At 40.4% G+C, this 24,184-nt stretch overlaps 1 protein-coding gene across 1 annotated transcript in view; it reads right to left on the bottom strand.

The window, feature by feature from the left end:
• Window positions 1–10,385: 10,385 nt before the first annotated feature.
• The window catches only part of DIAPH2 (diaphanous related formin 2), an 888,726-nt gene continuing 874,927 nt past the window's right edge, over window positions 10,386–24,184 (bottom strand). Inside the window, exon 28 of the mRNA XM_029240205.1 lies at window positions 10,386–12,336. Within this exon, the coding sequence (XP_029096038.1) occupies window positions 12,272–12,336 (65 nt within the window). The 3' untranslated portion in view covers window positions 10,386–12,271. The remainder of the gene's footprint in view (window positions 12,337–24,184) is intronic.

The raw sequence follows: 24,184 nt of genomic DNA, 5'->3' as shown, positions 1-24,184 counted from the left end.
TGTGGGCTAAAGTGACCTCCGCCACCTAGAATCAGAAGCTTTAACAGCCATGACATGGTTCAGCCTCTTTTGCTCCCTTCCCTCAGTTGAGATCCTGGAATAAGGAAGACATACAAAGCAGAGCCACAGATGACCTGTAGCTACTGCAGGGCCTTTTGCTATGGTGATTGAGTTTGAGAGATTGTTTGTAATTTAGTGCAACCTAGCCTAAACTGACTGACACACTACCCCATTTTATGTGCTTTGTTTCCATTACACTGACTGTTCACAAATGCTCACTTTTTACCTGGTTAACTTCTCATCCTTTCGGTCTCCAATTAAATGTAACTTTTTCAGAGAGGCTTTTCTTGACCACAGAGTCTAATTTAGGTCCCCCTCCCCACCATACACTCATACACCATTATTTTCTTTTATAGTATCTGCATTCTTTCCTTCTTAGGCACTTAACGCAGTTGTCATCATATAGACAACGTAGACTTGTTTATCATTGGCATGTTCCACTTGACTATAAGCTCCTGAAGACCTGGATCACATCTATTTTTGCTTGCTATTATATACCGCCTGTTACACAGTAGTTGCTCTGTGGATATTTGTGGAATAAGTGATGAACAAATGAATAGCTTATTGTTAACCTGGTTGTTGGATCATAAACTGAGAAGGTGGGGGGATGTAGCAATTAGGGGAGATGATAAAGCTCCTAAAGAAGTTCCTGGGTGCAAGGATCAACTACTTTTTTAGTTTTTTGTCCTTCTCTTTCAAGGAAACTTTGAAAGCAGTGGCACTTTTCAAAACCCTTAAAAACAGATTCACTTGCCAACAGGCCTGCGTCCTGGCAGGTTTCCTGCCTAATCCCAGGGAGGCCTGCGGAAGACCACAGACAGACTAGAAGGGCTCCTTTGAAAGAAAAGAGGACCGTTGCCATAGAATGCTTATCTATATAGAGTAAAAGAGTCACCTGCCCTTCCCCTTCTGAGTGGTTGTTGCAATTTAGTGAAAAGTGGAAAGGAGGGGGAGAGAAAGAGACAACTGGGAAATAGAAATTATGGGCTGGGTATAGTGGGTCCTTTTGCAGTCCAAACCAAACAAAAAATCAGGCCTGCTCCCCCTCACTTTCACCTGCCAAGAGACCACTTAAGAGGTGGCTCTAGACTGTATCACACCAAGCTGGCAATCAAGAATTTGAAGACTTTGTGCAAAACTGACAGTCTCTTCATGACAGAGACATGCACACGTGCTCAGGTGGCAGGAGGGAGGAGGAAGCAACAGTTGTGTATTTTATATCATGAAGTCTCTTGTATTGAGAAACCCACTAGGTCCCACAGCTTGAGTTATGGAAAGCTGCAGTGAAGCCTGAGGTCGAGGCTATGTGTCAGTGGGTGGAGTCAATGACCCTTTCCTCCGGAGATGCTCATTAATCCTGTGACCCTCCAGAACACACAGCCAGGGCAGGCTCCTTTGGCAGGGCAGGAGAGGGGAAGCTTATGGGGATATACTGCACTTTTAAAAAGTAAAATAAACGTAATAAAAAGCAGGCAGCATAATTGCCGTGACTTATATCCCATGACATTTGATAATAACAAGGTTGGTACCTTACAAATAAGTTCCACATTTACAACTCTGCCTTGATATTTACACTTATTAAATTGTTTAGGGAGGTGGTTCCTGGATGCTGGAGGCCCATATATAAAACATATTAGCATAATTGGAGTACAGCCAAATCCCTCAGTGTACATTGCAGATACTTGTTAAAAGCTTGCCCTTGGAGGAAAAGCCTTCCTCCTTGTCTTCAGTCACTCATCAGCTCCTGAAAGAGCTCCTCTGAAATCAACTTCTAGTCATCCACAGTTCAGGAGGCTTGTCCTCAACGCTGACCTTAGGCAGGCCCTCAGATCCCAGGACAATGATGAAGGCTGCGTTCTCACCTGGATGAGAAAATTAGCTATGATTTTCCATTACCTGTACCAAACATTCCTTTTCATTTGTTTAATTCACTGAGAGTTGACACTACACATTAATTCATTGAGCAATGGCTTCGTGTAAAGGCACAGAGATGAATGAGACAGTCATGGCCATCAAGAAACACTTTAGTCAAGGACACAGACAACTAACTCTAGTAGAAGGCAGAATGAAATAAGGGCCATAATAGAAGTATGAACAAATTGCTACGGGAGCCTAGATTACACAATTTATTTTAATGAGGAAAGGAGAATTAAGGAAGGCTTCAGAAAGGCAGCACTGGTCCTTGAAGGATTAATAGGAGAAAAAGGGTGAAGTTGGGCAGTGAGGTCATACCAGTCAGAGTAAAGTGCATGTACATAAAATGGCATGAACGTATATACGTGTTTGGGGATGTAATCATATGTTTGTTTATCACTGGCAGGCTCCAATGATAAATCCAGCACAGCATGGCTGGAGGGATGGCAAAGGGGCTTGGAAGTTATGTTTGAGTCTGCTCCTGGAAACTTTGATGCCTGTACTAGTTTTGTTAATTAAGGGGAACAATCAAAACTTTTGAAGTGGATCAAGAATGGCATTTTAGGAAGCAATCTCTAGCAGTGCGAAGGACGGGTTGAAGAGCTAAAACACCAAAAACAGGGGGACCAACTTCTGTGCCTGACTGGATATTAGGGGAGAAGGAATAATACAAAGATGCTTCTGGTGTTTCTAGCCTTAGAGATTGGGAGAAGTGTAGTGCCCGTAATGACACGGGCAACCTGGAGAGAAGGATCAGCTTGCTGGAGAAGAACATATTTTGTTGGGAGTATACTGAGTTTAGCGTGTGAGCTATCCTTTACAGAGGGAGGGGGGTTCTGGCGCTCTGGCGAGATCTCAGTTACCTGCTCATGGGAGATTGTCAAAGCCATGGATATGGCTACCACGACCCTGATGGTGGGGACAACACAATCGAACACTGGAGATACTGCCTGTATTTAGGGGTCATGTGACCCCCCCAAATATGTGAATATTTACGTATTAGTAAATATGTGAAGACAACCACTAATAAATGGGAGTGAAGAATTTTCTGAGTGGTGGGAGAAGACAAGGCTAGGTGTATTTAGTGCCAAACTGGCAAAAAGTAAGCAGGATGAGGATAAAGGGGAATTCGTAGGATTTGGCAATTAGGTGATTAGTGGTAGCCTTGAAGGCGAGAAGATTCACGGGAAGGCTGCTGTTGTTGTTTAATCAGATAGAGGAGACTTGAGGATGCTTGTAGACTGAGAGGAAATGAGCTGATGGAATAATGGATGTGAAAAGTGAAAGTCCTTTCGAAAGTACAAAGTACCACACGATACAAGGTCACAGCAAGTGAGATTTTTATCCCAGATGCTCTAGAGTTGAAAGGTCATTGACATCTAACAGATGCTTTGATTTTTATCATTATACTGAGTTCTGCTAAGAAGGCCTTATTCCTGACCTCTTTCATCTCCCTTCCCTCCCTCCTCCAAGCACTACCATAAGTGTTACCAGTCGTTCAGTTGTTCAGCCAGGTAAAATACTCATTATTTGATTTTTGTCAGCAAGTCTAGGTCACTCTGCCATTACATATCACAGGTTGCCAAAAACTGTTCAAAGAGAAAATTCTTAGGATTTGGTTATTTTCAATGTAATTCCCATTGTGATATGCAGGTTTTTGTAGGAAAACAAAGGGACAATAACACAAGGTATTTGTGGGGTGTGAGGGAGATGGAGCAGATTCATAAACCAGGTCCCCTTCCAAAACAAAACAGTATTAGCTAAAATAAAGCCATTCAGTGTCACATGTACCCAGCAGTTGAACGTACTGAGGAGGGAAGCCTTATATGGTTGTTAGAGTAGAAAGGTATTTAGCGTAAAGGGAATAGACCTGAGTAGAGTTTGAAAGTCTGAGAGATTCCTGAGAAAACAGTAAAACAGGAGAATTTGCTGTTATTTTAGAGAGTAATGGTTGTTCAAGAACCTCGTAAATGTATGACTTAAAATATTAACCAGACACTTAAGAAGTCCTAGCTATGAACTAATTAAAGCTTTTCCCATGAATTATGCTTCATCTAAATGCCTTTCTTTCCTGTCAGTATGGGACCAAAACTGAATCAGTACATTTTAATGTCCACTCAATCTTTGTCAGTTTTTCCTTTCTTTGAACAGCCATTCAGTGTTTTGACTTTCAGTATTATTGAGAAGAAAACAAAAGAGAAGGGACTGGAAAGGGAAAGAGAAAGGGGAAAAGAAGAAAAGGAAAGAAAAAGAACACAGCCTAGAGAGGTAACCCTGGTCCTTATTACCATAATCACTACAGTATCACTAAATACGCTCTTGTGTGGAATCGTTTTTTCCTGCCTGCTCTATGTCTTCATGACTTGATGCTACTTGTACACGAGCTTTGTTTGAGCCATTCAACAACACAGATAGTAGGATCGTATCAAGTGTCAGAGCTGCAGCTGTACACATCCATGGTATCACTGCAATGATGAGCTCTTCTTCTTGTGTTCAATTTTTTCTGTTGAAAGTAGCCCATGAGTCACTCAGGCCTGAAACCTTGGTGTCAGATTTGAATCTTTCCTCTCCTCACACCCTCAACACCTAATTGATTTGCCAGTTATTTAGATGCTACTTGGATCTGTCCCACTGATGCTATCCTAGTTTGGGCCTTCATTAATTATCAAAAGTATTATTGCAAAAAAAAATATTATTGCAATTGCGTCCAACAAAGTTGGCCTTCTGTGAACTCTCCCATCTGTCTTACACAGAGCTTCCATCACCATCTTCCTTAAGTGCTCCATGTCATTTCTTTCCTCAAAATCCCTCAGTATTCCCCAACATTTATAAAATCAAGCCCAAACCACACAACCACTGCTGCCTTTCATGGAACCTTAAGTTCTAGTCCAACCGAATTGCTCCATATTCCTTGCATATGCACATCAAAGCTTGTACTTCTGCTCATGCCTTCCCTCCCTCCTCAAAAAGACGTTAAGTTCCATGAGACTAGAGCCCACATCTGTCCAGTTCACTGTTATGGTCTCAGAGCCTAGCATTGTGGTTGGCACACAGCAGGTGCTCATTAAATTTTGACTGAATGAATAAAACCTTGACATACCCAAACCTACTTACCCTTTAAATTTCATTTCAAATGCCACCAGTGCCAAAAAATCTATACTGATACCTGCTTTCCACCTCAATACCCACCTCACCTAAGTCAACTGTTTTTTCTGAACTCCCCTAGGCCTTATCTGTACCACTCTTACGACACTGATCATGTGCTTTCCACTTTGAATTACAGTTCTTTTTGTACATGTGCCATCTCCCATTAGACTGTGAGATCCCTGAAGGCAGGAGCTGTGTTTAATTCATAATGGTGTCCTGAAAAGTAATGATGTCCACTGAACAGGCACACTGTGATTAGAATAGCCACACTGGAGCCTTTAGCGAAGTAGAGAAGTTGAAGGTTTATTATTAATATTTCTAATAATACAATAAGAGCCCTTGTGCTTTGCTCATACACATCAAAAGGTGAAAATATTTTCTGCACCTTAGCCAAAATATAGGTAAAAATACTGGCTGAACTTCTATTAGCCAAGATATAAGGTCATCATGGCTAAAGTCTGAATGCTGGCTTATCTCCACGGACTAGGAACAAAGTTGTGATTTGCACAATTCATGAATTTGCAAGTTGTTTTTCCCTGCAGTGGATACTAACTATAATAATATTTTATTTGTGGCTATTGGGACTCTAGACATCTAAATAAATTCAGTCTGTAAATGGGATCTTTGGCTATAGCTTTCTTTTTACTATAAATCAAAACTATACACCCTGTTACATGCATTGCATATATATCAATTTCCAGATTTCCATTTTCCTTTGAGCTCTTGACATTAAGCTCGAATTCCCCTAGTTGTGGATACTAAGGTTTTCAGACTCCCTACAAAGGAGTTTGCCTACTTGGGTCTCTAGGGGAGAAAAAGCCAATTTTTTTTGATTCCTGGAGCAAACCATTCCAAGGGAAACAATGGTCTTGCCAGGTACTTTGGACCGTATCACTTATAGACCTGGTTATTACCTTGTCCAACCCTCCATCTTCAAGTCAGCCCACCTATGATGAGAGATTCTCTTGAAAGCCCTCCAGAGAATAAGTATCTAAAATCCTTTATGACTAATTCCAGATTTTTACCCCTCTGAGCATCTGAAGCCCATTTACTTCCATTCTATAATCATGGTAAAAAACCCTTTTCTGTAGAAACAGTTTCTCTGGAGAATGTAAATCACCCTTCTGACTTTTCTCGACTTTTAAATAAGTTGTGCAAACATCTCTCCACTACTCTGGCAAGAAGTGCTGAAGATTACTTAAAGAAAATCTTATGATTCCCACAGGTGGGCGTGTCTTTGAATATATCCCATGATTTCCACCTGACCAGGTCCTTATAGAAATACTTTTATACTTCTGTTAAGTTGAAACTTCTCCTTCTAGAATGTTCTTCATCAGTTTTTTTTTTACATCTTTATTGGAGCATAATTGCTTTACAGTGGTGTGCTAGTTTCTGCTTTATAACAAAGTGAGTCAGTTATACATATATATATGTTCCCATATCTCTTCCCTCTTGTGTCTCCCTCCCTCCCACCCTCCCTCCCCCACCCCTCCAGGCGGTCACAAAGCACCGAGCTGATCTCCCTGTGCTATGCGGCTGCTTCCCACTACCTAGTTCACGTTTGGTAGTGTATATATGTCCTTGCCACTCTCTCGCTTTGTCACACCTTACCCTTCCCCCTCCCCATATCCTCAAGTCCATTCTCTAGTAGGTCTGTGTCTTTATTCCCGTCTTACCCCTAGGTTCTTCATGACATTTTTTTTTTCTTAAATTCCATATATATGTGTTAGCATACGGTATTTGTCTTTCTCTAGAATGTTCTTACATTCCGTCTTTATACTTCTTCAGTTTGTGCCTTTTCACCCATCCTTAGTATTAATTATCATAGGCAGCACAACATTTAATGTAACCTTAACTTTATTGAATAAGTAAGTATGCATTACAGATAGAGTGCAAGTCATTCTTGGTCCTGCAGAGACAGCTGTTTATGCCGAGGCAAAACGAGAACATGAATCCGCAGTTCTACTGCTACTGAAATACTTCTGAGTGTCTTGGTATGGGCACAATCTCCCTCAATATCCATTCAAACAGGTTTTGCTGTCACCTCTCCTTTCAGCTGAGGGATTCACAATATCTAAAATAAACTTGTAAAGAACGCTTCTGTATCAGAGGTAGTTTTATACCTACATTATTAATCATAGAAAACATTTGGCCAAAGACTCCATAAAAGGGGCAGAGAAGATACACCAGAGCTCAAAGTTGGAACCAATTATTTTTTCAAGCTAATTGGCCACAGTAACAAAAGTATCAACTGAATTTTAGAATAGCCTGTTCAGCCATTTAACATCAAAGCATGCAGTAGCCTGTGCATACAATAGCTCTTAGCGACAACCTTGAATTTGGCTTGAGCACCAAGGATGCATTTCAAAATGTGAAAAGTACATTTATGTGCAATGACTAGTGTTGTGAGCTGAAAGGTGGCTCCCCAAAGATATGTCCATGTCCTAATTCTCAGAACCCGTGACGTTAACTGAGTTGGGGAAAGGGTCTTCACAGATGTAATTAAGTTAAGGATCTTGAAATGAGGAGATTATCACTGATAAACCGGTGGGCCTTAAATGCCTTCACGAGTGTCTTTATAAGCAGGAGGCAGAGGTAGACTAGACATACAGAGGGAAAGGTGATATGAAGACAGAGCAGAAAGAGATTTGGCCACAAGCCGAGGAATGATGACAGTCACAAGAAACTGGGAGGGGCAAGGAACAGGTTTTCTCCTAGCGCCTCCAGAGGGAGTACAGCCCTGCTAATACCTCAATTTACGACTTCTGGTCTCCAAAACAGTAAGAGAATGAATGCCTGTTGTTTTAAGTGAGCATGTTTGGAGTACTCTGTTACAGCAACCACAGCAACAAACTACAGATTTTGGTACCAGGAAGTCAGGGACTGCTGTAACAAATACCTAAAAATGTAGAAGTGGCTTTGGAATTAGATCACGTGTAGAGGCCGGAAGAATTTTGACGTATGTGGTACAAAAAGCATGGACTGCCTTAAACAGACTGTCGGGAAGAATAGGAATGTTAAAGGCGCGTCTCATGAGGGCTCAGAAGGAACTGAGGAACATTTTATTGAAAACTAGAGGAAAGGTGATCCTTGCTATATAGCGGCAAAAAGCTTATCCGAATTGTCTCCAACTGTTGTGTGGAAAGTAGATCTGTAAGTGATGAATTTGGATATTTAGCTGAGGAAATTTGAGAGCAAAGCATTGGAGGTATGGCCTAGTTTTTTCTTGAGCTTAGAGTAAAATATAAGAGGAAAGGGATAAATTGAAGAAAGAACTGTTAAGCAGAAAGGACCCAGCACTTGATGATTCAGGAAATTCTGAGCCTATTCAGATTGCAAAACATGCTAAAATGAAGATTCACTGTTAGGATAGTGTGGATAGTGTGCTCTGGAGATAAAGCCAAGGCTGGATAACCTTTGGCTAGTGCTGTAGAGATTAGGCATTGACTCACTCACTGATCCACTCAATCATCTCAGTAGAAGCCAGGAACAGAGGTGGTGTTATCTGGCAAAGATCTGTGAGGACTCTCTTGTCTCACTAGTAAATCAATATGATATATAGGGGGAGCCTACAAAATTTTTGAGAAAGTTACACCAGCAGAAACAGTTCCAGCTTGGCCTGAAAGGGACAGAGACAGGACAAAAATGAGAGAAGGCGGTCAGACTACCAAAACTTTACAGGCAGGAAGCAGGCTGATAAAGCTGCAAAGAGGTGATACCCTTTGATAGAAAAGATCAACCCCAGGGCAGAGCTGCAGGTTTAGAGGCAGAAGTACAAGCCATGGGCACAGAGGCAGAGACTTGATCCATGGGCCAAGAGGCCAGAGCTGCAGGCCTAAAGGATGTAGCCCTGAGACAAGGAGGATTATTGTCAAGTCTTGAAACCTAAGGGGATTCTGCCTGGCCAAATTCTGAAAATCATCAGGACAGGTGACTCCTTTCTATGTTTGTTCCACTTTCTCCCTTTTGGAATAGGAATGTCTATAACTATTATCATATGCCTGTTCCACCACTGTATTCCGGAAGCAGGGGCCCTGTTAATGTCTTGTTTCACTGATTCACAGATGCAAAGGAATTTTGCCCCGGGGTTTTCACCTATAGCTGATTTAGATGATCTAGGTGAGCTTTGGAACTTTTGAACTGAAGACGTTTGGATGAGATTTTAGACTTAGGGTTGAGACTTTTGGGAATGTCGGGATAGGGTGAATATACTTTGCACATGGGACAGACATAAATTTGGGGGGGGGTCCAGAGGGCAGGCTGTCATGGGCTAAAGGTCACCTCCAAAAAGATATGTCCACATCCTAATCCCCAGAACCTATGAATGTTACGTTTTTGGAAAAAGGGTCTTTCTTACAGATGTAATTAAGTTTAGGGTCTTCACATGAAATTATCCTGGATTATCTAGGTGGGCCCTAAATTCCAACAAAAGTGTCCTTATAAGAGAGAGGCATAGGGAGATTAAATACACAGCGGAGAAGGTGATGTGAAGATGGAGCAGAGAGAGATGTGGCCGTAACCCAAAGAATGCCAATAGCTACCCGAAGCTGAAGAGGCAAGGGAAGAGTTTCTTCTAGAGCCTCTGGAGGGAGCATGACCCTTGATTTTGGACAGCTGGCCACCACAACCATGAAAGAATAAATTTCTGATGTGTTAGGTCACCAAGTTTGTAGTAATTCGTTACAGCAGCCAAAGGAAACTAGTACAACTAGTAAACATTTTAAAGGGTTTTGCAATTTTAAAAAACATTCTGAAGAAAATCTGCATAAATTGGTGCTTCTCACGTGTGGCAGTAATAAACCCAATAAAAGACTTTAGTATAATTTGGTTCTGTACTAAAAATGTCACTATGTACTTTTTTCTGGTGATAATTTTCAATCTAAAACAAAACTGCAAATGGCTAGAGCAGGACCATTATAAATCTGGGAAGCAAACCCTTTAATTGAGTTATCAGAACTTCATGAAAGACCCTGAACGGTCTCATAATGTTTGTGAAAAGCATGTGGAATTATTCTAAATACAAATATATAATTTATCAATAATAGTACTTTTTTCCCCACAAACTAAAAAATAAGGCAAGTTCACATCTGGAAAAGGTGATATTCATCAGTATGTCCACCTTGACCAGCCTGATAATATGGCATGGCAAATGCCCCTAAATATTAGTCAGGGTGAATATTTCAAAATATCATTTTCCTACAGTCTGAAAAGCTATCAAAAGACTCAAAGAAGCCATACCATGAAGATTTCAGAAAAGACTTTGTGAAGTTAAAAATACGTACATTAAGTATTTACAGAAATAATTAGTAGAACCTAAATCTTTGTTGTTGTTGTTATTGTTAAAAAAACAGTGTGTGAAATTGATATGTCCCTTAAACCTGTGTGTGTGTGTGTGTGTGTGTGTGTGTGTGTGTGTGCATATGAGTGTGTCTTAAGATAGATGATAGGATAAAATTGTAAAATCTCAGATCCTGTTACTGCTTTTGATTTCTCTATTGTAGCAGCTTCAGAGCTTTGTAAAGGATAAGACCCAAGTAAGAATGCACTGGAGGAAAAGGCAGCAATTTGAATCACTGTACGTCTATAAAAAGGAAACTGTGAGCTATTGGTCACTTGGTTACATTATCTCAGGGAGTGACTTGCCAAGCCAGTCTCTCGTTCTTTCTGAATGTCTATAATGTACTTTGGAGGAAGTCGAAATAGGATTTTCTTTATAAGAAATGTACATATAAGAAATCTTTTACAGTCATCTGCATGGATTAGTCCAGAGAAGTTATACCACATTATTACAATGCATTTTTTAAAAATAATAGACAAGTATAACTTTTCCTCCCTCATCTATTTAAGAAAAATGTAGAGCCTGTTTTTTCCTCCTAGAGTTGTTTCGGCAGCATCATTTGAATTTGTTAATATAAGGTAAATAAGTAAGATGGTGATTGAGAAGTTCACTTAGTCACTGGGATGTGGAATTATTGTAGCAGGAGATATAAATATATACACATATATACAGATACATACATGTAATTTCTTTTTCTTCTTCAGATCACCACGGCGGAACTGGAAAGGGGAGTAGAAAGGCAGATAAAACAACTGACCTTTCGGACAGTTTTCTGCTGCCTCCCGCGGAGAGAAATATTTTTCCCCTCAGATCTCCTAGAACTCTATTCCCTGCCTTCAAGGGGGGGGTGTGGGAGAAAGAAGCAATAGAGATAAGAAGTAAACCATGGAGAATAGAGAGCAATATTTACCTTTAAAAATCTGAATAAAGGTAACAGAATTTGCAGGTTCAGCCCCAGCATAAACATTAAAATGTGAGGTTTTTCTCAAAAACAGCCATATAAAGTATTTGTATAAAGTAGATATATGTGCATAATTAGAAAATACCTCTTTAAATAAAGTTTAAATCACTTTCTCTAACTGCTTCTGTTAAACTTTCTGGCTTATTTTTAGCAATGATAAGTGCCTGCAATATCATGCTGAAACTCTAGATTAATGATAAGTTTAATTTCAGCCGAAGCAGAGGAATCCATCAACTTTCACTTGAGATAAGATTCTAAGTAACTTGACGGGGGGGGGGGGGTGAAGCAGTACTTTTTCTGAGTTTCCAAAAATGGTTTCTTTTATAGAGTGTGCAATATCAGTGCCTTTCCAAACCATTAACAAACACACACATTTTCACTGGCCTTTTCCTTTTCTATATAACAGGAATCAGAAGTAGACACTGACTAATTCTTTCTATTCTTTTTCTTCTCTTTTCTTCCTTTCTTTTTTTTGGGGGGGGTGACTTCAAATTTGAGTAATAATATTATACATTTTTGACAGACTGAATGGTTTTGAAAGTCTTTCTTTGGAACTCTTCAATTTCTTACACTTTTCATCATCACGGTCAGGCCACACACAGTAACAAATAATACACATCTTTACACTAAAAGGGAACGTATTTTATAATCCTGGTAATTGTGTTCGTATTAGTATAACTGTGGGAGGAGTCTTGCAATAACTTTACATATGCACGCTATTGAATCCAGCTCAGCTTGATCTTTGCAGAAATGTACTTATTTCCTCACCATCCCTTGAGTGCATGTTTTGTTCCTCCCAAAATGTATGATTTTGTTTACTTAAGTATTTTCATATTCTTTGGCATCAGGAATCACTTAGATGAGATAGCTTCATTGTGGCGAGAGCGTGACCTTTCCAAAGGTACTCGTCTGTTATCTGTAAGACAAAGAGAAAAAGAACCAAAAACATGGTGAGCTTTGGATCCCAGCTGTTACGTGATGTCAGGTTGAGAGAGGTTTTCAAACAGTCCTGAAAAATTACTTCAAATGAATATATAAATAACAAGGAGCCAAGATCTGAGGCGTTCATGCTGCAGCTCCCAGGCTGAGTTCAAGAGTTTGAAATCAGCATTAAACGACTTTTCTTGGTAAGTGAAGTCAGAGTGATAAAAGAAATGGAAGAATTCGCTCAAGCACAGTCCCCTTGGAAATAGCAGGCGACAACAAAATTCCTTGGTAAAGATGTTAAGTTGAAAGGATCTATGTACAGTGCCTTTTGTTGGAAAGCACTTCAATTCCCCATGAGTTTTCAATCTGTATGTTGGCTATCTCTAGAGCACACCAGCGTGGGCAGAGCAAAAACTAGTTTTTATTTTTTACAATGATTGCAATACATGGCAATCAAATCAGCTACCAAGTCTTTGCCTGATTATGTGCTGTAAACAAATTCAATACATTATATAGTCATTATGGGACTGAATAATGAATAGGTCCCATTCCCCTCACCCGTCACGGGAAAAATAATCACTGTAGAGAGAACTGTTGGCACAAAGCTTGGAAAGCAAAGTTTAAAAGCATTGAAAGTTGCTGAAAATAGTTTTAGCTTTAATAGGAAAAAGGTTTACAGCTCTGCATTGTGATGATCACTACTATGTTATTATCACCTCTGTTTTATGCTCAGCTTAAATGCAACTGATGTCGGTGAAAATCCCTTTCTGAAAAAAGCATAATGCACTTAGATTCTCTATTTAGAATGAGACTAGGTCCCTAGAAATAATGACAACTACCAGCACTTACACAAATGCTAACACTTTACACTCGTTAATTTGCTAATTCACACAACATCCCCGGGAGGTAAGCGCATTTCAGTCTATCCTATTATCTCTGCTTTAGTGATGAAGGTTACACAGCAAATCAATGGTATGACAGGGGCTTATAATGCAAAGTTAATGCCTAAATGTCAGGCCTGCTTTGTTCAGAGGTAGATGTTGGGGCCTCCCAGGCTCCTACTCATTTCCTCCCTAAGATCATACCCAAGGAGCACATTCTGCCTGTCCCATGGGGAGGATGGACTGTGAGAAATGTTGAGGTTTGGCCATGGGATCTTTCTCATCTGTGCTAGTGTTTCTTGAGTGATTCCGGGTAGTCTGTGGTCAGTACACAGAGCAAAAGCTAACTGGCCTCCATAACCTTGGCCTCGTTAACACCACAGAATGAGTGCACTGAACCAACCAGCCATAAGTTCCAAGTGCCTTATAATGCAATAATATCACTGAGAGGTGAGAAAGAAAGAGATATTTTCTCTATTCAGAGATATAGCTGAGTGATAGATTATTTGGGCATCTTTTTAAAGATACCATTAAAAAATCCAATATTTAGTTCGTGATATGGATCACAATTCAGCTAAAATGTAAAGCTAACACTCCTAGATAAAGGGCTTATTACTTAGATGTCACTGGTTTGCAGATTGGTTTGGGACTTCTTAGAAGACATTTACAAATGAGATTATAATATGATGGCTACCATTGCATTGCTAGCATTTAAGTATTCAGTGTTAAAGCTATCAGATATGAGAATGATGGTACCATTCACAGAGGATTGTCCCAGCTCAGAAAAAAGGCTTGTGCCTTGGTGGTCCTACATACTAAGGTCAGCTGGCATCCACACTCACTCCAGGAATGCTATTGGTACCCCATACCACCACTCACTGCCCACTGGATTCAAGAGATGTACCACATACAAAAACCTAGCCTTGCAGCAGTAAATGAAGTGATGACAGGATTCACATCAACCTGGAACTTTCTTGGTAGCATCTGGTGTGAGAAAATAAACTTTCAAGTCAAAATGAACTGGGGAAAGGAGACTGAAGCTTTTGGAAGGCAGGATAAACACTGGTTGATGGCCCAAATCCAGCGCTTGACATACACAAAAGAGAATTATTCTATATTTCGTCCCTTCCTCTCTCCTTCTCTCCCTCTATCCCTCCCTTCCTTCTCTGTCTCTCTCTCTTTAAATTTTTTTGGTACCTAATTGGTCCCTATGTATATGAGATAATTATAAGTAGAAGCAATCCTGAAAGGCCATCACCTGTATTTTTGAAATGTCAACCTCCAACATTGTTTATGAGAAAATGACACTAGAAACAATGGCAGCAGGGGACCTTCAAGATGGCGGAGGAGTAAGACGTGGAGATCACCTTCCTCCCCACAGATACATCAGAAATACACTACACGTGGAACAACCCCTACAGAACACCTACTGAATGCTGGCAGAAGACCTCAGACTTCCCCAAAGGCAAGAAACTCCCCATGTACCTGCGTAGGCAAAAGAAAAAAGAAAAAACAGAGACAAAAGAATAGGGACAGAACCTGCACCTCTGGGAGGGAGCTGTGAAGGAGGAAAAGTTTCCGCACACTAGGAAGCCCCTTCACTGGCAGAGACAGGGAGTGGCGAAGGGGAAGCTTAGGAACCACGGAGGAGAGCGCAGCAACAGGGGTGCAGAGGGCAAAGCGGAGAGATTGCCACACAGAGGATCACTGCCAATGATCGCTCACCAGCCTGAGAGGCTTGTCAGCTCACCCACCAGGGAGGGTGGGGGCTGGGAGCTGAGGCTCGGGCTTCGGAGGTCAGATCCCAGGGAGAGGACTGGGGTTGGATGAGTGAACACAGCCTGAAGGGGGCTAGCGCACCACAGCTAACTGGGAGGGAATCTGGGAAAAAGTCTGGAACTGCCTAAGAGGCAGGAAAACATTGTTTTGCGGTGCATGAAGAGAGGAGATCCAGAACACCACCTAAATGAGCTTCAAAGACAGGCGTGAGCCGTGGCTGCGCGGCTATCAGCGCGGACACCAGAGACGGGCATGAGACGCTAAGGCTGCTGCTGCTACCACCAAGAATCCTGTGTGAGAGCACAGCTCACTATCCACACACCCCCACCCCAGGAGCCTGTGCAGCCCGCCAATGTCAGGGTTCCGTGATCCAGGGACAACGTCCCTGGAAGAACACATGGCACGCCTCAGGCTTTTGCAAAGTCACAGCAGCCTCTGTTGCTGCAGGCTGGTCCCACATTCCAATTATGACTACCGTACCCCTCCCTCTCCCTGGTCTGAATGAGCAAGAGCCCCCTAATCAGCTGCTGCTTTAAACCCTCCTGTCTGGGCGGGAACAGACGCCTGAGGGCGACGTACACGCAGAGATGGTGCCAAAGCTAAAGCTGAGCCCCAGGAGCTGTGCAAACAAAGAAGAGAAAGGGACATTTTTCCCGGCAGTCTCAGAGGCAGCAGATTAAATTCCCATAATCAACTTGACGTACTTGCATATGTGGAATACTTGAATAGACAATGAATTGTCCCAAAATTGAGGCGGTGGACTTCGGGAACAACTGTAGACTTGGGGTTTGCAGTCTGTACCTGATTTGTTTCTGATTTTTATGTTCATCTTCTTAGTTTAGTTTTTAGTGCTTGTTATCATTGGTGGATTTGTTTATTGGTTTGGTTGCTCTCTTCTTTTTTTATTTTAATAATTAAAAGAATTTTTTAATTATTTTTAATTTTTCTTTCTTTTTCTTTCTTTTTTTTTCCTTTTTCTACTGAGCCGTGTGGCTGACAGGGTCTTGGTGCTCTGGCCTGGTGTCAGGCCTGAGCCTCTGAGGTGGGAGAGCTGAGTTCAGGACAGTGGACACCAGAAACCACCTGGCCTCCCATAATATCAATCAGTGAGAGCTCTCCTAGAGATCTCCGCCTCAACACTAAGACCCAGCTCTACCCAATGGCCAGCAAGCTCCAGCGCTGGATGCCCCATGCCAAACAGCTAGCAAGACAGGAACACAAACACACCCATTAGCAGAGAGGCTACCTAAAATCATACTAAGCTCACAAACACCCCAAAACACACCATGGGATGTGGCCCTGCCCACCAGAAACACAAGATCCAGCCCCACCCACCAGAACACAGGCACCAGTCCCCTCCACCAGGAAGCCTACACAACCCACTGAACCAACCTCACTCATTAGGGGTAGACACCAAAAACAATGGGAACTACGAACCTGCAGCCTGTGCAAAGGAGACCCCAAACACAGTAAGATAAGCAAAATGAGAAGACAGAGAAACACACAGCAGATGACGGAGGACGGTTAAAAACCTACTAGACCAAACAAATGAAGCGGAAATAGTCAGTCTACCTGAAAAAGAATTCATAGCAAGGGTAGTAAAGATGATCCAAAATCTTGGAAATAGAATGGAAAAAATAAAAGAAACGTTTAACAAAGACCTAGAAGAACTAAAGACCAAACAAACAATGATGAACAACACAATAAATGAAATTAAAAATTCTCTAGAAGGAATGAATAGCAGAATGACTGAGGCAGAAGAATGGATAAGTGACCTTGAAGATACAATAGTGGAAATAACTACTGCAGAGCACAATAAAGAAAAAAGAATGAAAAGATTGAGGACGGGTCTGAGGGACCTCTGGGACAACATTAAACACACCAACATTCAACTTAAAGGGGTATTAGAAGAAGAGAGAAAAAGAAAGAGACAGAAAATATTTGAAGAGATTATAGTTGAAAACTTCCCTAACATGGGAAAGGAAATAATCAATCAAGCCCAGGAAGCACAGAGAGTCCCATACAGGATAAATCCCAGTAGAAACAGGTCAAAACACATATTAAACTATCAAAAATTAAATACAAAGAAAAAAAATTAAAAGCAGTAGAGGAGCAAGAAATAACATACAAGAGAATCCCCACAAGGTTAAGAGCTGACCTATCAGCTCAAACTCTGCAAGCCAGAAGGGAGTGGCAGGACATAGTTAAAGTGATGAAAGGGAAAAAATTACAACCAAGATTACTCTATTCAGCAAGGATCTCATTCAGGTTCTTTTTTTTCTTCTTCTTTTTTTTTTTTTTTTGCGATATGTGGGCCTCTCACTGTTGTGGCCTCTCCCGTTGCGGAGCACAGGCTCCGGACGCGCAGGCTCAGCGGCCATGGCTCATGGGCCGAGCCGCTCTGCGGCATGTGGGATCGTCCTGGACTGGGGCATGAACCTGTGTCCCCTGCATCGGCAAGCGGACTCTCAACCACTGTGCCACCAGGGAAGCCCTGGTTTTGTTTTTTTGCAGTACGCAGGCCTTTCACTGCTGTGGCCTCTCCCATTGCGGAGCACAGGCTCCGGACGTGCAGGCTCAGCGGCCATGGCTCATGGGCCTAGCCGCTCCGCGGCATGTGGGATCTTCCTGGACCAGGGCACGAATGCGTGTCCCCTGTATTGACAGGCGGACTCTCAACCACGGCGCCACCAGGGAAGCCCTCATTCAGGTTTGATGGAGAAATTACAAACTTTATAGACAAGCAAAAGTTAAGAGAATTCAGCACTACCAAACCAGCTTTAAAACAAATGCTAAAGGAACTTTTCTAAGCAGAAAACACAAGAGGAGGAAAAGGCCTACAAAAACAAACCCAAAACAATTAAGACAATGGGAATAGGAACATACATATCGATAACTACCTTAAATGTAAATGGATTAAATGCTCCAACCAAAAGACATAGACTGGCAGAATGGATACAAAAACAAGACCCGTTTATATGCTGTTTACAAGAGACCCACTTCAGACCTAGGGACACATACAGACTGAAAGTGAAGGGATGGAAAAAGGTATTCCATGCAAATGGAAATCAAAGAAAGCTGGAGTAGCAATTCTCATATCAGACAAAATAGACTTTAAAATAAAGACTATTACAAGAGACAAAAAAGGACACTACATAATGATCAAGGGATCAATCCAAGAAGAAGATACAACAAGTGTAAACATTTATGCACCAAACACAGGAGCACCACAATACATAAGGCAAATGCTAACAGCCATAAAAGGGGAAATTGACAGTAACAAAATCACAGTAGGGGACTTTAACATCCCACTTTCACCAATGGACAGATCATCCAAAATGAAATAAATAAGGAAACACAAGCTTTAAATACCACATTAAACAAGATGGACTGCATTGATATTTCTAGGGCATTCCATCCAAAAACAACAGAATACACTTTCTTCTCAGGTACTCATGGAACATTCTTCAGGATAGGTCATATCTTGGTTCACAGATCAAACCTTGGTAAATTTAAGAAAATTGAAATCGTATCAAGTACCTTTTCTGACCACAACGCTATGAGACTAGATATCAATTACAGGAAAAGATCTGTAAAAAATACAAACACATGGAGGCTAAACAATACGCTACTAAATAACCAAGACATCACTGAAGAAATCAAAGAGGAAATCAAAAAATACCTAGAGACAAATGCCAATGAAAACATGATGACTCAAAACCTATGGGATGCAGCAAAAGCAGTTCTAAAAGGGATGTTTATAGCAACACAATCCTACCTCAAGAAACAAGAAACATCCCAAACAGGTAACCTAACCTTACACCTGAAGCAATTAGAGAAAGAAGAACAAAAAAAACCCCAACGTTAGCAGATGGAAAGAAATCATAAAGATCACATCAGAAATACGTGAAAAAGAAATGAAAGAAACAAAGGCAAAGACCAATAAAACTAAAAGCTGGTTCTTTGAGAAGTAAACAAAATTGATAAACCATTAGCCAGACTCATCAAGAAGAAAAGGGAGAAGACTCAAATCAACAGAATTTGAAATGAAAAAGGAGAAGTAACAACTGACGGTGTAGAAATACAAAGGGTCATGAGAGATTACTACAAGCAACTATACGCCAATAAAATGGACAACCTGGAAGAAATCGATGAATTCTTAAAAAAGCACAACTTTCTGAGACTGAACCAGGAAGAAATAGAAAATATAAACAGACCAATCACAAGCACTGATGTCATTAAGAAGCTTCCAACACACAAAAGCCCAGGATCAGATGGCTTCACAGGCGAATTCTATCAAACATTTAGAGAAGAGCTAACACCTATCCTTCTCAAAGTCTTCCAAAATATAGCAGAGGGAGGAACACTCCCAAACTCATTCTACGAGGCCACCATCACCCTGACACCAAAACCAGACAAAGATGTCACAAAGAAAGAAAACTACAGGCCAACATTACTGATGAACATAGGTGCAAAAGTCCTCAACAAAATACAAGCCAACAGAATCCAACAGCACCTTAAGGGATCATACACCATGACAAGTGGGGTTTATCCCAGGAATGAAAGAATTCTTCAGTATATGCAAATCAATCAATGTGATACACCATATTAACAAACTGAAGGATGAAAACCATATGATCATCTCAATAGATGCAGAAAAAGCTTTGACAGTATTCAACACCCATTTATGAAACTCTCCAGAAAGTAGGCACAGAGGGAAACTTCCTCAACATAATAAAGTCCATATATGACAAACCCACAGCCAACATCATTCTCAATGGTGAAAAACTGAAACCATTTTCTCTAAGATCAGGAACAAGGCAAGGTTGCCCACTCTCACCACTATTATTCAACATAGTTTTGGAAGTTTTAGCCACGGCAATCAGAGAAGAAACAGAAATAAAATAAATCCAAATCGGAAAAGAAGAAGTAAAACTGTCACTGTTTGCAGGTGATGATACTATACATAGAGAATCCTAAAGATGCTACCAGAAAACTCCTAGAGCTAATCAATGAATTTGGTAAAGTAGCAGGATACAAAATTAATGCACAGAAATCTCGTGCATTCCTATACACTAACGACGAAAAATCTGAAAGAGAAATTAAGGAAACACTCCCATTTACCATTGCAACAAAAGGAATGAAATACCTCAGAATAAACCTACCTAGGGAGACAAAAGACCTGTATGCACAAAACTATAAGACACTGATGAAAGAAATTAAAGACGATACAAATGGATGAAGAGATATACCATGTTCTTGTATTGGAAGAATCAACATTTTGAAAATGTACTACCCAAAGCAACGTACAGATTCAATGCAATCCCTGTCAAACTACCATTGGCATTTTTCACAGAACTAGAACAAAAATTTCACAATTTGTATGGAAACACAAAAGACCCCGAATAGTCAAAGCAATGTTGAGAAAGAAAAATGGAGCTGGAGGAATCAGGCTCCCTGACTTCAGACTATACTACAAAGCTACAGGAATCAAGACAGCATGGTACTGGCACAAAAACAGAAATATAGATCAATGGAACACAATAGAAAGCCCAGAGATAAAACCACGCACATATGGTCATCTTATTTTTGATAAAGGAGGCAAGAATATACAATGGAGAAAAGACAGCCTCTTCAATAAGTGGTGCTGGGAAAACTGGACAGCTACATGTAAAAGAATGAAATTAGAACACTCCTGAGCTCCATACACAAGAATAAACTCAAAATGGATTAAGGACCTAAATGTAAGGCCAGACACTATCAAACTCTTAGAGGAAAACATAGGCAGAACACTCTACGACATAAATCACAGCAAGATCCTTTTTGACCCACCTCCTAGAGAAATGGAAATAAAAACAAAAATATACAAATGGGGCCTAACGAAACTTAAAAGCTTTTGCACAGCAAAGGAAATCATAAACAAGACTAAAAGACAACACTCAGAATGGGAGAAAATATTTGCAAAAAAAGCAACTGACAAAGGATTCATCTCCAAAATATACAAGCAGCTCATGCAGCTTAATATCAAAGAAACAAACAACCCAATCCAAAAATGGGCAGAAGACCAAATAGACATTTCTCCAAAGAAGATATACAGATTGCCAACAAACACATGAAAGGATGTTCAATATCACTAATCATTAGAAAAATCAAAACCACAATGAGGTATCACTTCACGCTGGTCAGAATGTCCATCATCAAAAAATCTACAAACAATAAATGCTGGAGAGGATGTGGATGAGATGGAACACTCTTGCACTGTTGGTGGGAATGTAAATGATACAGCCACTATGGAGAACAGTATGGAGGTTCCTTAAAAAATTAAAAATAGGACTACCATACGACCCAGCAATCCCACTACTGGGCATATACCCTGTGAAAACCATAGTTCAAAATGAGTCATGTACCACAGTGTTCATTACAGCTTTATTTACAATAGCCAGGACATGGAAGCAACCTAAGGGTGCAATGACAGATGAATGGATAAAGAAGATATGGCACATATATACAATGGAATATTACTCAGCCATGAAAAGAAATGAAATTGAGTTATTTGTAGTGAGGTGGATGGACCTAGAGTCTGTCATACAGAATGAAGTAAGTCAGAAGCAAATACCGTATGCTAACACATATATATGGAATCTAAAAAAAATCGTTCTCATGAACCTAGGGGCAGGACAGGATTAAAGATGCAGACGTAAAGAATGGACTTGAGGACACGGGGAGGGGTAAGGGTAAGCTGGGACGAAGTGAGAGAGTAGCACTGACATATATACACTACTAAATGTAAAATAGATAGCTAGTGGGAAGCAGCTACATCGCACGGGGAGATTAGCTTGGTGCTTTGTGACCACCTAGGGGGTGGGATAGGGAGGGTGTAGGGGGGGAGATGCAAGAGGGAGGGGATATGGGGATATATGTATACATATAGCTGATTCACTTTGTTATACAGCAGAAACTAACACAACATTGTAAAGCAATTATACTCCAATAAAGATGTTAAAAAGAAGAAAAAAAAATGACAGCAAGACTGCTCTGGGTTTTTGTGATTTATTTACGATTCTCTGTAAGTATGTTAAAACTATTTTAGGTACAAAATATATTTATACTCTAGAGCTGTATGGATCAGGTAGAAGTGCAATTTGGACGATAATATGTTATATGTATATATAATATGGATATATATGAATATAAGTATTCATCTCTTCTCACAGTCTAATAGCTCACAATCTAATGACAGCAATTTTCATACTTAGATTCATGCCTTCTTTGAGGCAGAGATTGAGAATCACTGAATATTTAAAAATACAACTTCTATATTTATAGTATTAAATACTAATGGGTAAAAAATCAGTGGTCTGACCCTCATAAGGTCAGGACACATGGTTGGCATCAAATTTATGAGAAAAGAGCAAATGCTAGATTACTACTGCTGTCGGGGTGATGGAGTAATTTGGGTGATTGTGAGAGTGATTGCACTTCCTATTTGGAAACATAGGTGAAGGAGGCAGGTGCCCATGTGATGATATGATTTGAGAGCTCCAGGAGCCCCAGATTGAACCAAATCCACTTTTCTACCCAGTCTTATTCTCCCAACACTACTGATACTAGAATAGTTTAGATGGAAAAAAAATAGGAGTCTCTCCTCCAAAAAGTCAATAGTTTAAAATATATGTATTTACCTGAGGTGATGCAGAGGGCTTTGTTAATAAGTAGTGGCTTCCCTTTCCAATTTGCCTTGTTGTGTTTTTGGAAATGAAAGAGAGGAAGATGGGGGGAGGCATCAGGCTATGTGTGTATACTTGTTGGGGATATTGTGCAATGAGATACATGAAAATACATTTCATCAGAGGTTGAGGAAACATGATTTGTCATAATGTTCCTCTGTTTCCATTTTCTGAATGCATGAGGTAACACAGTGAATAAGAAAGGCTAGAGAGTCCAATGTATCCTCATGGTCTAAGAATTCACTAAGGGATTCTATTGTTTGTAAACACAAGGATTAATGCAACAGTAGAGCCTGAGATGTCCATCCCAAGAATCCACCATAGTTGGGCATACATACCCTATCAGATTCTTTTTGGTCACCAAAGCCTTGATGCCCTACGTGAAGGTGAAAAGATTCTGACATTACAGACAGTAACCTGGTCATAGTGTGAAATTGAAGAGGGGAATAGTTATATGAAAATGTGCAGTCCATGGAGGAGGGGTGACCAAACCTAAAACAATATGCCAATCTGTCACAAAAAGAGAATATAAATACATGGTCCAGCTTTGACATGATTCTGCACATTGTGAATATTAGGTTAACCAGCTCAAACCACTTTCAAGCCTTTCTCCACTGTCATAAGAGCAAGAAGCTTTATGCTTTTTCTGAGCATAAATTGATTTGGCATTCATCTCAAAACCTTCCCAATAGAGTCCTGAGTGAATAGATTAAACCTGTTATTGCATTGCTCTAAAATTCATTCATGTAATCATTTATTCAACAACTATGTACAAAGTACATCATCCATGAAATACCTGAATGTCACAAAATTTCAGATCATACCTAAATCTACACTGCTAATTTCCTTCCTACTGAAAACTTTGTCAAAGTGAGATAACTGAGGAATAAGCATATCATAGATAAAGCTTAAACAAAACATGGTGTGAGACAGACCAAAGGACTCAAGCCTGTGGAATGTAATCTGGGAACTTTTAATTACTCCTCTAATAAAGTGAGTGTATGCCAAAGGTACAGGGCTGTGTGTTGTATATTGCATGAGTAGGTCAAGTTGAGATTGAAAACATGTGATAAAAAGACCATGTCCATTATTCATTTCCCTCCAGGCTAGGCATCCATCTGCTGTCTATGGAAGAAGAACTGTTTCCTTCCTGGTGCTTCATAGGCACATTAGATGCATCAACATTGACCTAACACAATGCAACTATACCCTCCCAATAGGGTAACATAAAATAAGTGTCCCTGGCATATACTGCGTATTGTGCTACAAAACATCCCGTTTTAATGATAATTAGTTGGCTAGAAAACAAAGGAAAATAAAGCCTCTGCAATTTACTGTGAGCTTTCTTTTCTCCAAAACTCTTCAAAAATGATGGTGTGGCAGATTGACCATCAATGGACAGGCATTGTTTCCAGCAAAAAGAGCAAACAGAGGATGGGGTTTGCGCAGC

The sequence above is a fragment of the Monodon monoceros genome, unplaced genomic scaffold (assembly GCF_005190385.1).
Source record: "Monodon monoceros isolate NGI ecotype Baffin Bay Population unplaced genomic scaffold, NGI_Narwhal_1 Super_Scaffold_22, whole genome shotgun sequence".
Taxonomy (NCBI): domain Eukaryota; kingdom Metazoa; phylum Chordata; class Mammalia; order Artiodactyla; family Monodontidae; genus Monodon; species Monodon monoceros.
This window is presented reverse-complemented; position numbering and strand designations above follow the sequence as displayed.